An 18,110-nucleotide genomic window follows, 5' to 3' on the forward strand; every position below is an offset into this window, starting at 1 on the left:
TGCAAGTTCTTCTGCACGCGCTTCCTCCAGTGTAGCAGAATCTCTGCACGCTTTTCACACTGTGGGTCCTCCTCTTCCTCCCTGCAGTCACCATTTGCCGGTATTGGAACCTGGAAGGTGGTTTTTCTCTGCAGGAAGATCTGCATTTACTCCTGCAACTGTCCTGGAGCTCCCTCTACAGTCTGTAACCAGACAGTTCCTGCATCTTCTTGTGAGTAGCTCTGCTCTACAAACTGACACTCTCCTCAGCATATATCTTTCTTTCCCTTAACCTTCTAGCATTAGTTAGTGGGTCTGCTTGTTATCATGCCTAATCCTAAAGGAGAGTGCTCTCGTCCTCCTGCTTGCTCTTCTTCGTCTGCTCTTGTCAGACACTGTCTGCTCTTCATGTAAATGCAAACTTCCTTCAGGTCAGTCCTCTCCCTTCTGTCATTACTGCAGCAGCCCCCCCATTCCTGCTACTCAGGCGTCCCCTACTGCCCCAGGAGAGAGTGGAGCCCTATCCCAGTGTGGGCTTCCTCTGCCACAATCTGTGGCAGACCTCATCAAGGTTTCACAGACCCTGGTGTATGCTCTTGACAGGTTGCACCTTCCTGCTTCCGCTGTTGCTAGTGGATTGCAGAACTTACCGGCTGTGCCTGCCAACATGAGTCGTAAGAGATCCAAGCAGGAGCAATGTTCTAGGTCCTCCTCGCACTCTGTCTCTCTCTATTGTCTTTCCCGGCAGACTGCTTCTTCCCGGTGCTCCTCCCAGAGTCAGGCGAGGCGTTTTCGGAAGGACTATTGCAGGATGACTCGGACCTGGATTCTGACCAGGCCTCTAATATGAGAGACATGGTCCAAAGCCTCATTATGGTGGTAAATTAGACCTTTAACTTCACTGATACCGCTACGGAACCCGCAGAACAGGTGGTTTCGTTTAGATGGTCGAGACCAGCTCCTAAGGTCTTTGCCACACACAGAGAATTTGAGAAGGTTTTTTCTACGGAATGGGAAAACCCGACCAGATGCTTCCAAAGAGAGAAGTGCCTCAGCGTCCTATATCCCTTCCCCCTGAGCTCACGGCGAACTGGACCACTTCTCAAACTGTGGACCCTCCAGTTTCCAGACTGTCCACCAACACGGTCGTCCCACTTACAACGGGTGCATCCTTCATGGACTCCAATGACAGGATCATAGAGTCTTTTGCTAAGTTTGCCTTTGAAGTGGCCGCTTCTACATTGTGCCCTGCCCTTGCCACCACCTGGGTGTCAAAGTCCATAGCTGCATGGGCTAAACAACTCCATCAGGGAATTCTTTCTGGAGTCCGAACGGAGGAATTGGCTGACCTCGAGGACCTGTTTCCTCATGCAGGGAAGTACATGGTATCCACCTCCCTGGACGCCGCTTCATGTGCAGCTCAGACGTCCAGCAATATTGTGGCCATCCAATGGACTATTTAGCTTAAGGCGTGGCAGGTGGACTTATCTTCAAAAAAGTCACTTACCAGCTTGCCTTTCCAGGGTTCGCGTCTATTTGGCTCCAAGTTGGACCAAATTATTCAGGAGGCAACTGGAGGGATGAGCTACCTCCTTCCTCAGTCCATACTTCACCAGCCTCCTCTGAAGGGTAAGTTTTGTTCCTTTTTGCCCTTTCGCCGTTTGTCTGCAATGGAAGATTTTTCTCCCAGGAGTGGCCACAGGCTCACCAGGATAGGAAAATTGCTTATTTTCCCCTCACTCATGACAGCACACCTGAGAGAGAGAGAGGGATCCGCCCACCCAGGACTGGAACCTACTGAAATAAAAAGGTGGTAAATCTCCCCCACTTCAGTTGGGTTCCTGGCCTTGATGGGATTCCCATACTGAAAAAGACGGTCACCTCTAATGGGTGAAAGGAAAGGTCCCAGGCCCGTCCCGTCGTCTGAAGAACAGGTCTCGTACCTGTTGTGCTGGCCTTCCGGTTCTGAAAATGCTGTCCATGAGTCCCCCAGGGGCTCAGTGTATGAGGGGGCACAGGCGGCATAGTTGGTCTATCCTGGCTTGGTCCGCCATGCCGCCTTCCCCCTGCTGCACTCCCTGAGCTGGCTCCCAGCTGATATCAGCATGGTTGAGCGGCTGGGGCATCTTCTGGGTACCGCCTACAACATGGGCAAGATGGCGGTGCCACAAGGCATGCTGGTAGGCGCCCCCGAGTGACGTCAAGAAGGTGTGTCGGAAGCAAGAGACGGCACCCTATGCAATGCCGGATGCTATTTTGGAATGAGGAGCGTGTCTGGCTGGATTTTGCCGGGAGGGGGAGGGCAATCATTGGAACTGGAAGGGAGGCCCCACAAGATGGCGCTGGCTGCCACTTCATAAAGTCAAGGAGCGGAGCAGGTAGCTGCTGAAGCCAGATCATCGCATGAGATGAAGATGGACCAAAACGATTTGCTCAGCATCAGCATGGAGACAAGGAACGCAGCCATTCAAGTGGTAGGAGCAGCAGCCGTCCCAGCCAGAGGACCAGGGCATCCCAGGGCTCCTCTCTGTCCAGAGAGGATTCGTCATGTGTCCCACCTCCGAATCCTTTACCTTTGATTGACAATATACTATTGGCCCCATATCCTACTCCATTTATAATTGTCCCCATACACTGGTCCATATGTAATTGGCCCCATATACTGCTCCATATGTGATTGTCCCCATATACTGGTCCATATGTAATTGGCCCCATATACAGTACAGACCAAAAGTTTGGACACACCTCATTTAAAGATTTGTCTGTATTTTCATGACTATGAAAATTATACATTCACACTGAAGGCATCAAAACTATGAATTAAAATATGTGGAATTATATACTTAACAAAAAAGTCTGAAACAACTGAAATTATGTCTTATATTCTAGGTTCTTCAAAATAGTCACCTTTTGCTTTGATGACTGCTTTGCACACTCTTGGCATTCTCTTGATGAGCTTCAAGAGGTAGTCACCAGGAATGGTCTTCCAACAATCTTCAAGGAGTTCCCAGAGATGCTTAGCACTTGTTGGCCCTTTTGCCTTCACTCTGCGGTCCAGTTCACCCCAAACCATCTCGATTGGGTTCAGGTCTGGTGACTGTGGAGGCCAGGTCATCTGGCGTAGCACCCCATCACTCTCCTTCTTGGTCAAATAGCCCTTACACAGCCTGGAGGTGTGTTTGGGGTCATTGTCCTGTAGAAAAATAAATGATGGTCCAACTAAACGCAAACCGGATGGAATAGCATGCCGCTGCAAGATGCTCTGGTAGCCATAGTGGTTCAGTATGCCTTCAATTTTGAATAAATCCCCAACAGTGTCACCAGCAAAGCACTCCCACACCATCACACCTCCTCCTCCATGCTTCATGGTGGGAACCAGGCATGTAGGGTCCATCCGCTCACCTTTTCTGATTCGCACAAAGACACGGTGGTTGGAACCAAAGATCTCAAATTTGGACTCATCAGACCAAAGCACAGATTTCCACTGGTCTAATGTCCATTCCTTGTGTTCTTTAGCCCAAACAAGTCTCTTCCGCTTGTTGCCTGTGCAGCGCCCCCACGGCCGCAGGGCCGAGGGGTACCTGGTACCGGGCCTCTGAGTCTCTGCTCTGGGGTTGTCACGGTGGCTAGACCCGGTCCGTGACCCTGCTGAGGGGCGTACAATAATAGATGTGGATGGTGGTAGTGGTGCGGTGTAGTGCCGGTCACAGTTAATAACGAGGACACAAGGTTGCAGTCTCTTTACCTCTTTACTGAAGGCTTCTGGGTCCTCAGTCCGGAATACGGTTAACCGGGCTGCGCAAGTCCGGCCGGTCCGATGGCACCTCCAGAGTTCCCGTTGCAGGTGGAAATCTGTGCCTTCCTTCTAGCGCTTGTGTGTTGTGGTCCTCCCCTGCTGTGCTTACGGGATAGTCCCCACAACTGTTGTGTCTGTTCCTCGTGTTCCCTCACAACAACTCAATTCTGATGTTCTTCTTATTCTCGTCCCCCAGATTTTATGGTAGGACGCACCCGTATGACGGGAAGGCTCGGAGCTCTTCCGGGACCCTAGAGTCGCCCCTCTCCAAAGGTTGCCCCCTATGTCTGCGTAGGTGATGTAGGTGAGACAGCCAGCCTATAGCTCTCTGTCCTGCCGTTGGTTTGAAGTAATGCTTAGAGCTCTGTACTTCCTCGGCGTTCCGGCCACCGGTTATTTACGCCTCAGTAGGATGTTGCCTCGGTCTAACAGCACGACTCCTACTGGTATTTCTCCCTGTTGCGTTGATCTCGTTTCTCACTCAGCACAATAAATCTTGCTTCTTGTCCTTTCTTAGGGCACCGCCGCTATGAAGTGCAGGTGCGGTCCCGTAGCTTTCTCTCTGAATGCCAGGCCTCTGTCAGGATCCCACCCCTGACAGGGACCCTACCGAATCTTCCCTTACAACACCCTCTGCCACAAGGTGTTGCCTGGTTCCAACCCAGTCAGCGTTCTCTCTAACTTCCTGCCTAACCCCCAGTTTTACCAGACTGTGAGGAGTGGCCTAATGAATAGTACCCTTAGCTCCCCCTGGAGGCCAGACTGTGAAATGTATTGGTGTATGTGATACCTGGTCAGATGAACTCCTTCAGTGCCATCAGACGTACCATAGCCCCCCTTAGCGGCGGAGCCACAGTACTGCAACGACCAGGACTCTGGGGCGCTGCACCTGTCCTTAGCAGTGGTTTCCTAGCAGTTATTTTACCATGAAGGCCTGCTGCACAAAGTCTCCTCTTAACAGTTGTTGTAGAGATGTGTCTGCTGCTAGAACTTTGTGTGGCATTGACCTGGTCTCTAATCTGAGCTGCTGTTAACCTGCGATTTCTGGGGCTGGTGACTCGGATAAACTTATCCTCAGAAGCAGAGGTGACTCTTGGTCTTCCTTTCCTGGGGCGGTACTCATGTGAGCCAGTTTCTTTGTAGCGCTTGATGGTTTTTTCCACTCCACTTGGGGACACTTTTAAAGTTTGCCCAATTTTTCGGACTGACTGACCTTCATTTCTTAAAGTAAAGATGGCCACTCGTTTTTCTTTACTTAGCTGCTTTTTTCATGCCATAATGCAAATTCTAATAGTCTATTCAGTAGGACTATCAGCTGTGTATCAACCAGACTTCTGCACAACACAACTGATGGTTCCAACCCCATTTATAAGGCAAGAAATCCCACTTATTAACCCTGACAGGGCACACCTGTGAAGTGAAAACCTTTCCCGGTGACTACCTCTTGAAGCTCATCAAGAGAATGCCAAGAGTGTGCAAAGCAGTCATCAAAGCAAAAGGTGGCTACTTTGAGGAACCTAGAATATAAGACATATTTTCAGTTGTTTCACACTTTTTTGTTAAGTATATAATTCTACATGTGTTAATTCATAGTTTTGATGCCTTCAGTGTGAATGTACAATTTTTTCATAGTCCTGAAAATACAGAAAAATCTTTATATGAGGTGTGTCCAAACTTTTGGTCTGTACTGTACTTCTCCATATATAATTGGCCCCATAAGATGCTCCATATGTAATTGGCTCCATATTATACTCCATATATACTGTAATTGGCCCCATAAGATTCTCCATATGTAATTGGCCCCATATACTATTGGTCCCATATACTGCACCATTCATAACTGGCACCATATACTTCTCCATATATAATTGGCCCCCTAAATTGTTCCATATATAATTGGTCCAATATACTGCTCCATATGTAATTGGCCCCTTATAATGCTCCATATGTAATTGGTTCAATATTCTGCTCCATATGTAACTGGCCCCTTATAATGCTCCATACTGTATGTAATTGGTCCAATATACTGCTCCATATGTAATTGACCCCATAAGATACTCCATACATAATTGACCCCATAAGATAATCCATATAAAATTGTCCCCATATACTGCTCCATATGTAATTAGCCCATATACTGCTCCTTATATAATTAGCCGCATATACTGCTCCATATATTATTGGCCCCATATGCTGCTGCATATGTAATTGTCACCATACACTGGTCCATATGTAATTGTCCCCATACACTGGTCCATATGTAATTGGTCCCATATACTGCTCCATATGTAATTGGCCCCTTATACTGCTCCATATGTAATTGGTGCCATATACTGCTCCATATGTAATTGGCCCCTTATACTGCTCCATATGTAATTGGCACTATATACTGCTCCATATGTAAATGACCTCATATACTCCTCCATATTTAATAGGTCCCATATACTGCTCCATATGTAATTGGCACTATATACTGCTCCATATGTAATTGTCCCCATATACTGCTCCATATATTATTGTCCCCATATACTGCTCCATATGTAATTGGCCCCATATACTGCTCCATATGTAATTGGCCCCTTATACTGCTCCATATGTAATTGGCCCCTTATACTGCTCCATATGTAATTGGCACTATATACTGCTCCATATGTAAATGACCTCATATACTCCTCCATATTTAATAGGTCCCATATACTGCTCCATATGTAATTGGCACTATATACTGCTCCATATGTAATTGTCCCCATATACTGCTCCATATATTATTGCCCCCATATACTGCTCCATATGTAATTGGCCCCATATACTGCTCAATATATAATTGGCCCCATAAGATGCTCCATATGTAATTGGCACCATACATCACTACATATGTACTTGTCCCACAGTCCTGTAAGCCTCGGTTTCTTATAGAAGAATATTGGTCTTATTTGATAAATCTGGGCCATTTTTTTATAAAACTGTAATTTTTTAAGTTACAGAAAAAGCTAAACAGCGAGAAAAGATTTAGGAAGCAGACATACAAACTTATAAAAGCAATGATAAAATGAGGAACAAGGGGAGAGAAGGGAGGAAAATAAAAGGGGGAAATCTATTTTCACCAATAGACAACAACTCTTTTTACAAACAGACTTTATTGAGAATAACCCCACCATTATTACCCCATGTGATTAGGATAATTATCGGGGATATTCGTGCAGCCTCCTGTCTATACATACAGTACATAGCTGCCTATAATTGTATATGTGCTGAGGTCACAGTGACGATGGTGCAGAGCTGATGGAGTCACTACAGTGATGTCACAGTTACCGGACAGTTCTAGATGCCGTGTAACGCGTAATTCCGTTGAGGGTTGTTGAAGGCGTTGGAGAGAGTGGATTGTGGTTTTGTGAGAGTTATAAAATGGCGAATAAAAAGCGAACATGTGTTCTGTCTGATTCAGAGAACAGCAGCGATGAGGATTTCCATCAGGTGAGCCGTCACTTCTCTGCATTATTCTTATATATAACTCATTTATGGCCAATGATTTATGTGTTAGAATACATAACATTGCTGATTGTTGGCTCCTTACTAACTGATAATGGAGAGTAATAGTCCTGTTTGGGTATTGGGTAAATGAGCTTTGACCTTAGAAAATCACAAAAGAGTTTATATCCATCTTACTAGACCGTCTCTATCATTATTAGTATTAATAGAAGAATAACATGCCCCCCGCACCCCGCATTCGTTACCTCATGTGCCCTTGTGTTATTTTTACACCCTTACTGATGTTTCTGATGATTTATGTGACATTGGGGGTCTTATATTTCTTCTCTTTTTCTAGTCCCATCACCCAAAAAGACCAAGACTTCCGGACCAACAGGAAGCTGGCTTTGATACTGGGGTAACATCTGCAGACCCAGGTACTGACCCCGATACAATGTAATCTGCTGAAATGTGCCCTCACAATAATGGGTTTATAAGAACAGCTTTGCCCGGGATTATAGGGTTTGCAGCTTCTATACTTTTTTTTTGTTTTGTTTTGTTTTTAATGTCTTGTGTGTAACTTAAACGTGAATGGCCTATTCTTAGTAAAAGCTGTCAGTGTTTGACCAACGGGCATCGGATCCTGGAAAACATCCTTCATTGTAAGCTCAGGCTTGATCTCTTGGGCAGCCGATTCTGGTACTGCAGCTCACCCAATGGGACTGGGTTACAAACAATGAAGGGGGCAATGATTAGGTTTCCAGGGGCACTGCGACTCCTTCATTGTTTTGATAAGACCCACACTAATCATTATGAGCCTATCCTAAGGGTACCGTCTCACAGTGGCACTTTGGTCGCTACGACGGCACGATCCGTGACGTTCCAGCGATATCCATACGATATCGCTGTGTCTGACACGCAGCAGCGATCAGGGACCCCGCTGAGAATTGTACGTCGTAGCAGATCGTTTGGAACTTTATTTCGTCGCTGGATCTCCCGCTGTCATCGCTGGATCGGTGTGTGTTACACCGATCCAGCGATGCGTTCGCTTGTAACCGCTTGTAACCAGGGTAAACATCGGGTTACTAAGTGCAGGGCCGCACTTAGTAACCCAATGTTTACCCTGGTTACCATCGTAAATGTAAAAAAAAAAAAACAGAACATACTTACATTCCGGTGTCCGTCAGTTCCCTCGCCGTCTGCTTCCCGCACTGACTGACTGCCGGCCGTAAAGTAAACGCAGAGCACAGCGGTGACGTCACCGCTGTGCTCTGCTTTTACTTTATGGCATCGTTGGTCGCTGGAGAGCTGTCTGTGTGATAGCTCTCCAGCGACCACACAACGACTTACCAACGATCACGGCCAGGTCGTATCGCTGGTCGTGATCGTTGGTAAATCGTTTTGTGTAACGGTACCCTAAGTATTGCAACCAATCTTCACATCCTGAAAGATCCCTTTAATTATCACTTATTGCTGTTACCTACAATAACCGTCTAACATATCATCTTTTTTTCACTTCCTCAGGTGTAATAACAACTTTTCCGTCAGTCAGCAATGGCATTTACAGGTAGGATGAATCTCATCTTCTCCATCTCTGAGCTCAGGTTCCATTGGGAGATATTTCTATTGGGGACAATCAGTGTCCTTCATCGTGGCTTCATTTAAGACCCTGATGGTTCCTGGGCTGTGAATTACTTCATCTGATCCATTTATATTAATAATTTCATCCTTAATTTCATGTAGTTTTAATATTAGAATTTTCCCCATTAATTTCAATTTCTTTATTTCTTTTCACAGTGACTTCAACGTCATTGTTGTGTCTGATGACGATGACTATCTTAGTGGGGAGGAGACATCATCTCCCAAAAGTAAGGACTAATTAGCTGTGTTTTCTAGACACAACCTAGATTTCTGGTGTCTGACACAGTCCATTAATCCATTTTCTGCGCTGTTCTATGTTATTCACAGGACTCAGGACTTCTGACATCGAGGCTGATGACGCCCCTGAGCAATGTGGATCTCCACAGATTTATATTCTCAGCGATGGAGACTACAATATAATAACACCATCATCTCCTGTCACTGGTCAGAGTCCAAAACTATGGATTATATCACAATTTATAAAGATTGCACATATTTCCCATAAATATAATCTAACAATAGACAGGGCACCTTGGCCGGATAGCCAAAAAGTGGTCACAGTCCTGGCACTCTAGAGTAAAAAGGAGTAATGGCCCCGAATATCTGCTGCCTTTTCACTCCCTTTAAATCAAGGGTGGCAAATTTAGCTAAACTGTATACGAATATTACGTAGATGCCCTAATGTAAAAATGACCAAAGTTGAAAAGATTTTCACTGCTCCATGTTTCCTTCCAGATACAGAATCATCAGGATGCCTGGAGAGATCCACCTCAGAGGAGCAGTAAGTTACATAAAGTTATGGTATCCTATAAACTAAAAAGTGGTGCAGCCTACTGGTGGACATCCTCAGCCATCAGCTCAGTTCACAAAATCCAACACTCCCACATCTCCTTGCTTTACACCCCAATCCATGTCAGGGTGTAGTTAATCCTCCTCTCTGCCCTATAGAACTCCTGGCTCCCAATGAGACGTTCCAGCTCCGCTCACATAGCAATATATTATATTCTTGCATTGACATTTTCGGGAGATTTATCTCCGTGCTGATACTTCCACCTGCCCGGACTCGTAGCTTGTTGCTGGATGCCCCTGCTGTATATGTGCCCCTGACCTTCTACCATTGGGGTGACTCGATTCTTAATTGGGAAATCCCTTCTAAATTGTAGGGGAAAGGAATGAATAGGTAAATGTTCTGTATGTCCTGAGTTATGACCCAAGGCTTCATGTATGATCTTCTATACTTCTAGGCCTATTTGTGCCACTCAGGGCTGGGTCTTAATGGACCTCACATCTCCGGCATCTCCGTATGTGCAGGACTTCCAGAACACCAAATATGAGCTGGTTACATGGCTGTTCAAGATCTTCAACAGCACCGTGTTTGAGAGCAAGGTAAAGTATTACAATCCTCGGGTCGTACATCCTCATCTATATTCTGCTATCTGTAACTCTTCATGTAAACGTCTGTGTAATAAATCATCTATAACTTTTACTATTCCTCCATGTAAATGCACAGTGATACTGGTGTGGAGGAGGTAGCACTCACCCCGGGACCCCGTGGCTACGGGAGGCTTTAGGACCAGTAGTCACAAGTTATACCTCCCTTTTGTAGTGTCTTAGAAGGGACTGTATTTTTCGCTGTTTTTCATTGAATTACAGATATAAAGTATTTTATTTCTTCATTCCTCATCTTTAGCTTCCTGAGTCAAACATAGAAATAAAGTGGAGTAAGAGACTCAGGGTATCAGCTGGAAACTGCCGTAACACCTTTCTGGATGGAGATCTATACTCCATAATTCAACTGTCAGAGAAAGTGTGCGACTCTGCAGGTAAGTCTGATATGACCATCATATAGCAAAAAATTGACATTGTGATAGAAATAACAGGTTGTTAGGGCCAGACTGAAGTTACTGAAACTTTCATAGCTTGCAAACCAGAGAAACACAGACACACACACATGGCTGTAGACTCTTAACTGGATAGGATAATTGAAAAACCTTCCATGGCTCCTTTTTCCCTAAGTGTGGGGGGTCCGAAGGTGAACAATGTATAAAATACACATAAATAGTAACTTCCAGGCTTGTAACTAGAAATGACTGGGTCGATGAATCAGAAAAGTCAGCCTGGGTGATGGAGATCCTTCAGATCCTTTAGTTGGGGAAATCTCCAAAGCTCCAGGGCAAAGGTTTCTGAAGCTTTCCCGATAATATGGCCCAGCAGGTTGGCACTTGTGATGTGAAGTATCTTTATAACTTATAGTAACTGTGTAATTTCTAACTTTAGAGCGCCTTAGAGACACATTACTGCACGAAATGTGCCATGCCGCTTGCTGGCATTTAAATGGCGTACAAGTTGATGGACATGGTCCATTCTGGGTGTCGTACACCGAACAGGCCGCACGTGTCCACCCAGAGTTACCACCTGTGAGCGTCTATCACACTTTTGACATCAAGTACAAGTACAACTATGTGTGCGCAGGTTGTGGACGCAGGTAAGGAAATATTTTATTTTTATATAATTATAAAGAAACTACATTAATGCAATATTCTGATACCCGGACATCATCTCTAGTAACTGATATTCCTGCCCTTTCTTGTCTGCTAATCCATGTTCTTTCTGTCTCCTTAGAGTCGGACGTTTCTCTAAGGTCTGTAAAGAGAAGGAATATTGCCGAAAATGTGGAGGCAAACTTCTTATGGAAAACATCTAAGATGAATACCACCTACCTCTGGGAGGACCATCTACATCTCAGGGAGACCTGCATTCCAGAAATAAGACCTAAATCTGGAAAAATCCACCAAAACCTGCAGAAACATAATCAGGGCTGGACTACCAATCAGAAGCAATTTATTGCTTCCATTATCCCATGTAAGTATACATGTTTATTGTATAGTAACAATATGAACAACATTTATGCAATGGTCAGTGTCCAGTACATCAGGAAACATATATCCTACAGAAACACTGTTTTATAAACTCACAGCATTAGAAAGGATGGCAGATTAAGATTAGTGTTAGACTCACCAGTTGAGGTGGATCCTCCAAGCCCAAGGTCGGGGTGGGCACACGGACAACAGACATCGGTGCAGCATATAGATTGAACCCATAGGACATGGACAGTTGAGGGAAAGGAAACCACAGATAGACAATAGATGTCTAGACAACCGCAAACAGGCAGTCAGAATGAGACATTATCCACGGCTTACTATACGAGCTTCCATTATTTGCAGACCTTGTATAACATCCATGGCTGTTTCCTAAAAGATATTACATCATCCACATCTCCTTCCATGATGGATTTCCTGGAGATAGAACATGAGCTGGTTACATGGCTGTTCAAGCTCTACAACCGAACCGTGTTTGAGAACAAGGTAAAATATTACAATCCCCGGGTTGTACATCCTCATCTATGTTCTGCTATCTGTAGCTCTTCATGTAAACTATCACATAAAAAATCATCAATACCCTTTACTATCCCTCTATATAAATGCAGTTATAGAGGTGTAGAGGTAGCAGGGTAGCAGCAGTCACCCCAGGCCCTGGTGCCCAACAGAGTCTTTAGGACCAGTAGCCACAAGTTATTCCTCAATTTTGTAGTGTCCTAGAAGGAACTGCTTGTCTACTGTTGTTGATGGAACAACAGATTTAATACATTTTGATTCTTCATTTCTCATGTTTAGGTTCCTGCTTCCATACAAATATCGTGGACCAAAAGACTGAGGGCAACATGAGCCCATTGCATCCATATCTATCAGGAAAAGGATCGATTTCCCAGGATGAGCGGTCAGAAAAAGTCAGTGACTCCGTAGGTAAGTTTCACATGGCAATTATTTTGCAAAAATATAACATTTTCATAGAAGTAACAGATTGTTAAGGCAGGACTAAAGTTACTGCAACTTTTGTAGCTTCCAAGCTGGAGAAACACACATGCTCGGTTATATGTTGTTAACCAAACCATTGAAAAGCCTTTTTTCCGTGTTCCAGAGGTGAGCAGTGGATACACTACATATAATAAGTGACTGCCAGGGGTGTAACTAGAAACTGCTGGGTCAATAGATCAGAGGAGTCATCCTGGGTGATGGAGTTACTTTACATCATATACTTGACGAAAACTCCAAAGCTCCAGGGAAAATGTCTCTTCAGCCTTCCCTATAATATGGCCTAGCAGGTTGGCACTTAGGATGTAAAGTATCTTTACAACTAATATTGTGTATTTTCTATCTTTAGAGTGCCTTACAGACACATTAGCACAGAAATGTGCCATGCCGCCTGCTGGCATTTTCAGAGTGCAAAATGATGGACATGGTCCACTGTGGATGTCCTACACTCAGAAGGTCACCCATGTTCACCCTGGGCTTCCACCAGTGAGCATGTATCATACAATTGATGACAACTGAATGCACAATAACGTGTATGCAAGTTGTGAAAACAGGTAAGAAGATATTTTATTTTCATATAATTATAAAGTATATATTAATGACATTTATATTCTGACACCAAGAGTTCACTAAAGACAAGGATCTAATATCTCACTAATAATCCATGCCCTTCCACTAATAACTGATATTCCTGCTCTTTTCTGTCTATTGTCTATTCTTAAGATAGAAACAAAGTGAAGATATACCCTGCTGTTAGTAAATAAGTAAAGGCAATACAGCATATAAATAATAAAGTACTTAGTAAACACCGCTTTTAATTAAAAAAAAGCGTAAAAGCCATCCTACCAGCGTCAGCATATAGTCCAGTACACGTCAGGAAACACAGATCCTATGGAAACATTGTCTTATGGACTCACAGCATCAGGCTGAATGACAGATTAAGATTAAAGCCAGTATTAAGAGAAATATCAATTGAGCAAAAGACATTTTCTGTAATCACTCAGTTGACATGGGACTGCAAACATGATCATATTCATAAAGTTATATCCTTACGCTATAAAATAAGTGTATTTTTGTTTTAAAAAGTCATTCTTATTATCCACATTCACAGAATACGACCAAGGATGCACCTCTTCTTCCAAAATTAAACATCCTGCTCACGGCCTACATGCTATTCTGAAGGCTACGTACTTGGTGGACAACATGACTTCTCCTATCGGAGACTATGCCTACGACTCCTGTGAATGTACATCCTAATGGAGAGTTGTCTGCAAGAGTCATCATAAAGCCTGGAAGAGCATCTATTTATACCAACCATTGGCCTACTGAACAAGAGGAGGAAGAGTGTGCTGAGAAAAGGTTGTAAGAGGAAAAAAATAAAATTAGCAAAAATTATATAAAAAATACATTCTTCTTCCTCACCCCGACCCCAAATAAAAACAAAGAATATACAGTATGTATTCCTCATCTCCTCATTATCTACTCCTATATCTGCTGGCCATCCTCAGGAACTTCAGATTGCCGAGATGCAGAACCTGCCTGCCACTATCTCTGGCACTGCCTCGTAAGTGAGAAAAATAAAAGGAAACCTATTGGATAATCTGACAACTAAGTCATGAATAATCACAAAGGGAGCTTGTTTCCTTTTTCTTTTTAACTAATAAGGTATTTTGGTAAAAAGGAGTTATCACCTATTCAGGCCATAGTCATCGGAGGTCTGTTGCCTTTACTGTAGACTGCAGTTTGGGGGGAATTTTTCTGTAGACTGAGGGGTTGTGGAACTTCTATTGAAAAAGGAGACCAGCTCACCTGGTCCAGCTTCAAGTTTGACATCAATAGTTAGAATCCATTATTTATTGGTTTCAATTAAAACATGATGATACGGTGCACAATGTATTCAGTGTATGATCAGGTTTTAATCACAAGTTACAACCAATAAATAATAGATTTTAACTATTCATGCCTCAAACTTGGAGCTGGACCATTGTGGAGTGTGATCTTTTTCAATTTTTAGGGGCGCTTACAGAAAGAGGGATAGTGCAAGAGACAATATGGATGGGTCACAGTGTGAGTGTTTCTTTTCATTCAAATGTCAATGGACAAAATTATCTAGGAAAGACTTTGAACCCTTTGTGAAAACAGACTTCTTCCGCAGGACACAAACAATACAAGACCTTTTCCTAGACAGGGTCGGACTGGCCTGGCGGATAGAGATGAGCGAACCCTTTAAGGTTCGATTCAGGTTCATTTCCTGAACGTTTAGTTGTTCACCGACATGTTTGCCAAGCAGTTCGCCGAATGTACCCGATCCCCATAAAATTCAATGGGAGGCCAAACCAAAAGTATTCACTTAAGATCTGCTCCTGTGTTTAATATAATATAGGGACTGTTAGGCAGGGAATTTATGCCATAGAGAGACGACCAGGGAAGGAACATAAGAAAGGGAGTCTCGGGAAAGTAAACCCCAAATTACCTGAGAGTTGGCTGGACCACAGGCCTGAAGGACACAGCGCCCGGCTGGGGACTGCATCTAATAACTGTGAGTAAAGTGTGGAAACTGCACCCTGCGGTGTCCTCAGAATTATTTACTGCATCACGTGTCCTGCACAACAACATTTACCATCATTGACTTTAATTCCTTAACTGCCCCGGGGCCTAGCTCTACCCGTGGAGAGCTGTAACATCTCTGTTGCGTCACCAACTGCCCCGGTGGACCTGAACCACAGATGGCCATCTCCTTATTGCCGCGCACCATGGGTGGAGTCACGAACACACCCCCTGTAAACTTTATTTTTCCCCTTTAATTCACTTTTATTGGACGCCCAGGGCCACGGACTGGTCACTGCTGCCAAGACAACCGCCTTAAGAACCGTTGGACCCAGGCCAAGCACCCCACGGCCCTATCGGGCGCTCCAATGCATTCCAAGCAGTAATTAATTCAGCAAACATCACTTTCATTGTGGAACTTCAGCAGCTTATATTGCTTCTGTAAATGGCAGGAAGAGAGATATTAGGAAGATTTCTTGTGTATAGCAGATTGAACATTTCCAAGATTATCTTCATCATCATTGACTGAATGCACTCACCCTAGAAACACGCTGTTGGACCACATTAGGAAAATCAGCAACAATGTAGTCAAAATTCAATAACAAGTGAATGATTCCTATGGAGCAGCATTATGCAATGTGTCTTTTATATTTCTTGTAATGACTAAGGCTATGTTCACGCGTTGCGTTCTTTGCTGCATTTTTTTAATGTACATTTTAAGCTGCCTTTTACACTACCAGCACAGTCTATGAGATTTCAAAACACACACATCGATTTTTTTTTTCCTGAATATGGAAAACTGCTGCGCTTTTGAAAACTGCAGCATGTCACTTCTTTCAGCGTATTTTCACCCATATAAAACAATGGGTAAGTGCAAAAACACAGCAAAAACACAGATATCAGTTTTTTCAGGGTTTTTGGTGCAAAAGCCTAAGGAATTTAAATCATGCTTTTTTGGGGGCCACTAAACTTTATCAACATGCACAAGAGACAACAAAAACGCAGCAATAAAAACGCAGCAAAACCTACTTTTTGTAAACAGCTTCTTTACAGCCAAGAGAGCAGGTTTTGCCTGCTGTACAAAGAATGCAGCAAAAATGCCACGTATGAACACAGTCTAAGATCTACAGAAAAAAATTCTCGTATTGTTTGAGCTTGGCGCATTCTTTCATTATCAGAAAATAACAATAAGATTGTGCAATTAATTTCCTTTCACAAATCAATGATGAAAGATGCTCTATCATTTAGAAATGCATTCAGGAACAGAATATGACCTTGGCTGCCTTTTTTACTGTTTACCAATAACCCATCAGCGTGATTTTGCATGTTAAAGTAAAGGCATCACTATAATGGCGTTATTACACAGGGTAAATAGATACTTATAGTGAAGAAATTTGTATGATGGTTGTTCCTTAATCAGCAGTTGAAGTTTTGATGTAATTAGCTTTAAGTCATGGGGGCAGGACTGAGGGTAGAGGCTCCTAAACCAGGCCCTCCACCGGCCTCTGGTGTTTGTGGGACAGGTTACTGCTGTGTGAGTGACCTGCCTCCTGTTTGAAAGCTTGCACTGGCGCCATTCTCGCTGCGCGTGGCGCTTGTCTAGATTAATGTGACAGTGGTCTTCAGTAAAATGGTGATACATGCGCAGACTGAGATCTCGGCACAATTAAATATCTAAAGACCTTCATTGAGGCGAGATCTCAATCTGCGCATGTGCGGCGCTCCAGGGTCCTGGTCATCGCAGTAGTGTCGCTTTCCTCCCTAGGAGAGTGATGCTAGGTTTTGAGGCAAGAAAGGATAACTGCATCCAGGTATCACAAGCATGCCACACATTTCATACTCCGGACCACCAGGGGGAGCTTCTGCTCCTATTTATTAGGTCACCCCCCCATATATATATATATATATATATATATATATATATATATATATATATATATATATATATATATATATAACTGATAGTCTGTAGGGAAAAGGAGATAGTTGCTGGCTGAGCTTTGCTCAGTCAGTTCCAGACAGTGGTCTGAGGAGGACAGAGGGTCAACGGAGCTGTGCATGTGGAGCGCCCCCGTAGGACAGTGGGGTACTCGGTACCAGGTCCTTCGGTTCTCAAGGGGGATGTCACGGTGGCTGACCCGGTCTGTGGCCCTAGGGACGTCCGTTGATAAATGGGGGAAAGGTCTTTAAAGGGATAATGTTCGTGATGCCACCTGGGTGACCAACGCTGCTTAGGGGTCCGCTGGGGTGATGTAATGGCAGCTAGATGGTATACCTTCCCACAGGTGAAGTGTATCCCCAGGGCTTCCCAGAGGTATAGATGGTGTATGGTGTGAGGCGCAGTGAAGAACAAGGACACAAGGTTGCAGTCTCTTTACCTTTTTACTGATGGCTTCAGCATCCACAGTCCAGGGTACGGACCACAGGGTAGGCAGAGTCCGGCCGGTCTGAAGGCAAATCCAGAGTCCCCTTATCCAGGTGGAAATAAGTAGCCTTCCTCTAGCGCCTGGATGTTGTAGTACCTTCCTGCTGAGCGTCTCGGTAAGGTCCTCATGTTGGTGTTCTAGATGTTATGTCTCTTTCTCTGTCCCCCTGATGGTAAGGATAGGACAAACCCGTACGACTGGTGGCCTGAGGCTTTTTACAGGGACTCTAGCATGCCCCAGCCCCCACAAATTGCCACAGTGCCTCCTGGGTGTGGGTCGGGCAGGTAACGTGGAATTACCTGTCCTGCCGGTCTCTGGAGCAAGGCTTGGAGATGATTACTCCCTCGGTGTTCCGGCTACCGGATCCTGCGCCTCAGACAG

At 44.3% G+C, this 18,110-nt stretch overlaps 2 protein-coding genes across 2 annotated transcripts; both read left to right on the forward strand.

The window, feature by feature from the left end:
• Window positions 1–8,770: 8,770 nt before the first annotated feature.
• LOC143809857 (germ cell nuclear acidic protein-like) lies at window positions 8,771–11,616 on the forward strand. The gene is made up of 8 exons (XM_077292841.1): window positions 8,771–8,810; window positions 9,041–9,111; window positions 9,212–9,328; window positions 9,620–9,665; window positions 10,129–10,270; window positions 10,575–10,707; window positions 11,162–11,369; window positions 11,507–11,616. Exons 5-8 carry the CDS (start codon window positions 10,160–10,162, stop codon window positions 11,586–11,588), a joined length of 534 nt encoding a protein of 177 aa, XP_077148956.1. The 5' UTR covers window positions 8,771–8,810; window positions 9,041–9,111; window positions 9,212–9,328; window positions 9,620–9,665; window positions 10,129–10,159; the 3' UTR covers window positions 11,589–11,616.
• LOC143803930 (uncharacterized) lies at window positions 11,590–14,178 on the forward strand. Its single transcript, XM_077281688.1, has 4 exons — window positions 11,590–11,746; window positions 12,559–12,687; window positions 13,106–13,310; window positions 13,868–14,178. The coding sequence occupies exons 1-3, from the start codon at window positions 11,590–11,592 to the stop codon at window positions 13,273–13,275; spliced, it is 456 nt and encodes a 151-aa protein (XP_077137803.1). The 3' UTR covers window positions 13,276–13,310; window positions 13,868–14,178.
• The last annotated feature ends 3,932 nt before the right edge of the window (window positions 14,179–18,110 follow it).

The sequence above is a fragment of the Ranitomeya variabilis genome, chromosome 2 (genome assembly GCF_051348905.1).
Source record: "Ranitomeya variabilis isolate aRanVar5 chromosome 2, aRanVar5.hap1, whole genome shotgun sequence".
Taxonomy (NCBI): Eukaryota; Metazoa; Chordata; class Amphibia; order Anura; family Dendrobatidae; genus Ranitomeya; species Ranitomeya variabilis.

Bases quoted from the DNA above. Each gene is read 5' to 3' on its own strand.
- LOC143809857 (XM_077292841.1), top strand. From the start codon at position 10,160: ATGGACCTCACATCTCCGGCATCTCCGTATGTGCAGGACTTCCAGAAC. The intron at 10,271-10,574 runs GTAAAGTATTAC...CCTCATCTTTAG, and splicing joins GCACCGTGTTTGAGAGCAAG to CTTCCTGAGTCAAACATAGA. The intron at 10,708-11,161 runs GTAAGTCTGATA...TTCTAACTTTAG, and splicing joins GAAAGTGTGCGACTCTGCAG to AGCGCCTTAGAGACACATTA.
- LOC143803930 (XM_077281688.1), top strand. From the start codon at position 11,590: ATGAATACCACCTACCTCTGGGAGGACCATCTACATCTCAGGGAGACC. The intron at 11,747-12,558 runs GTAAGTATACAT...TCTCATGTTTAG, and splicing joins TATTGCTTCCATTATCCCAT to GTTCCTGCTTCCATACAAAT. The intron at 12,688-13,105 runs GTAAGTTTCACA...TTCTATCTTTAG, and splicing joins AAAAGTCAGTGACTCCGTAG to AGTGCCTTACAGACACATTA.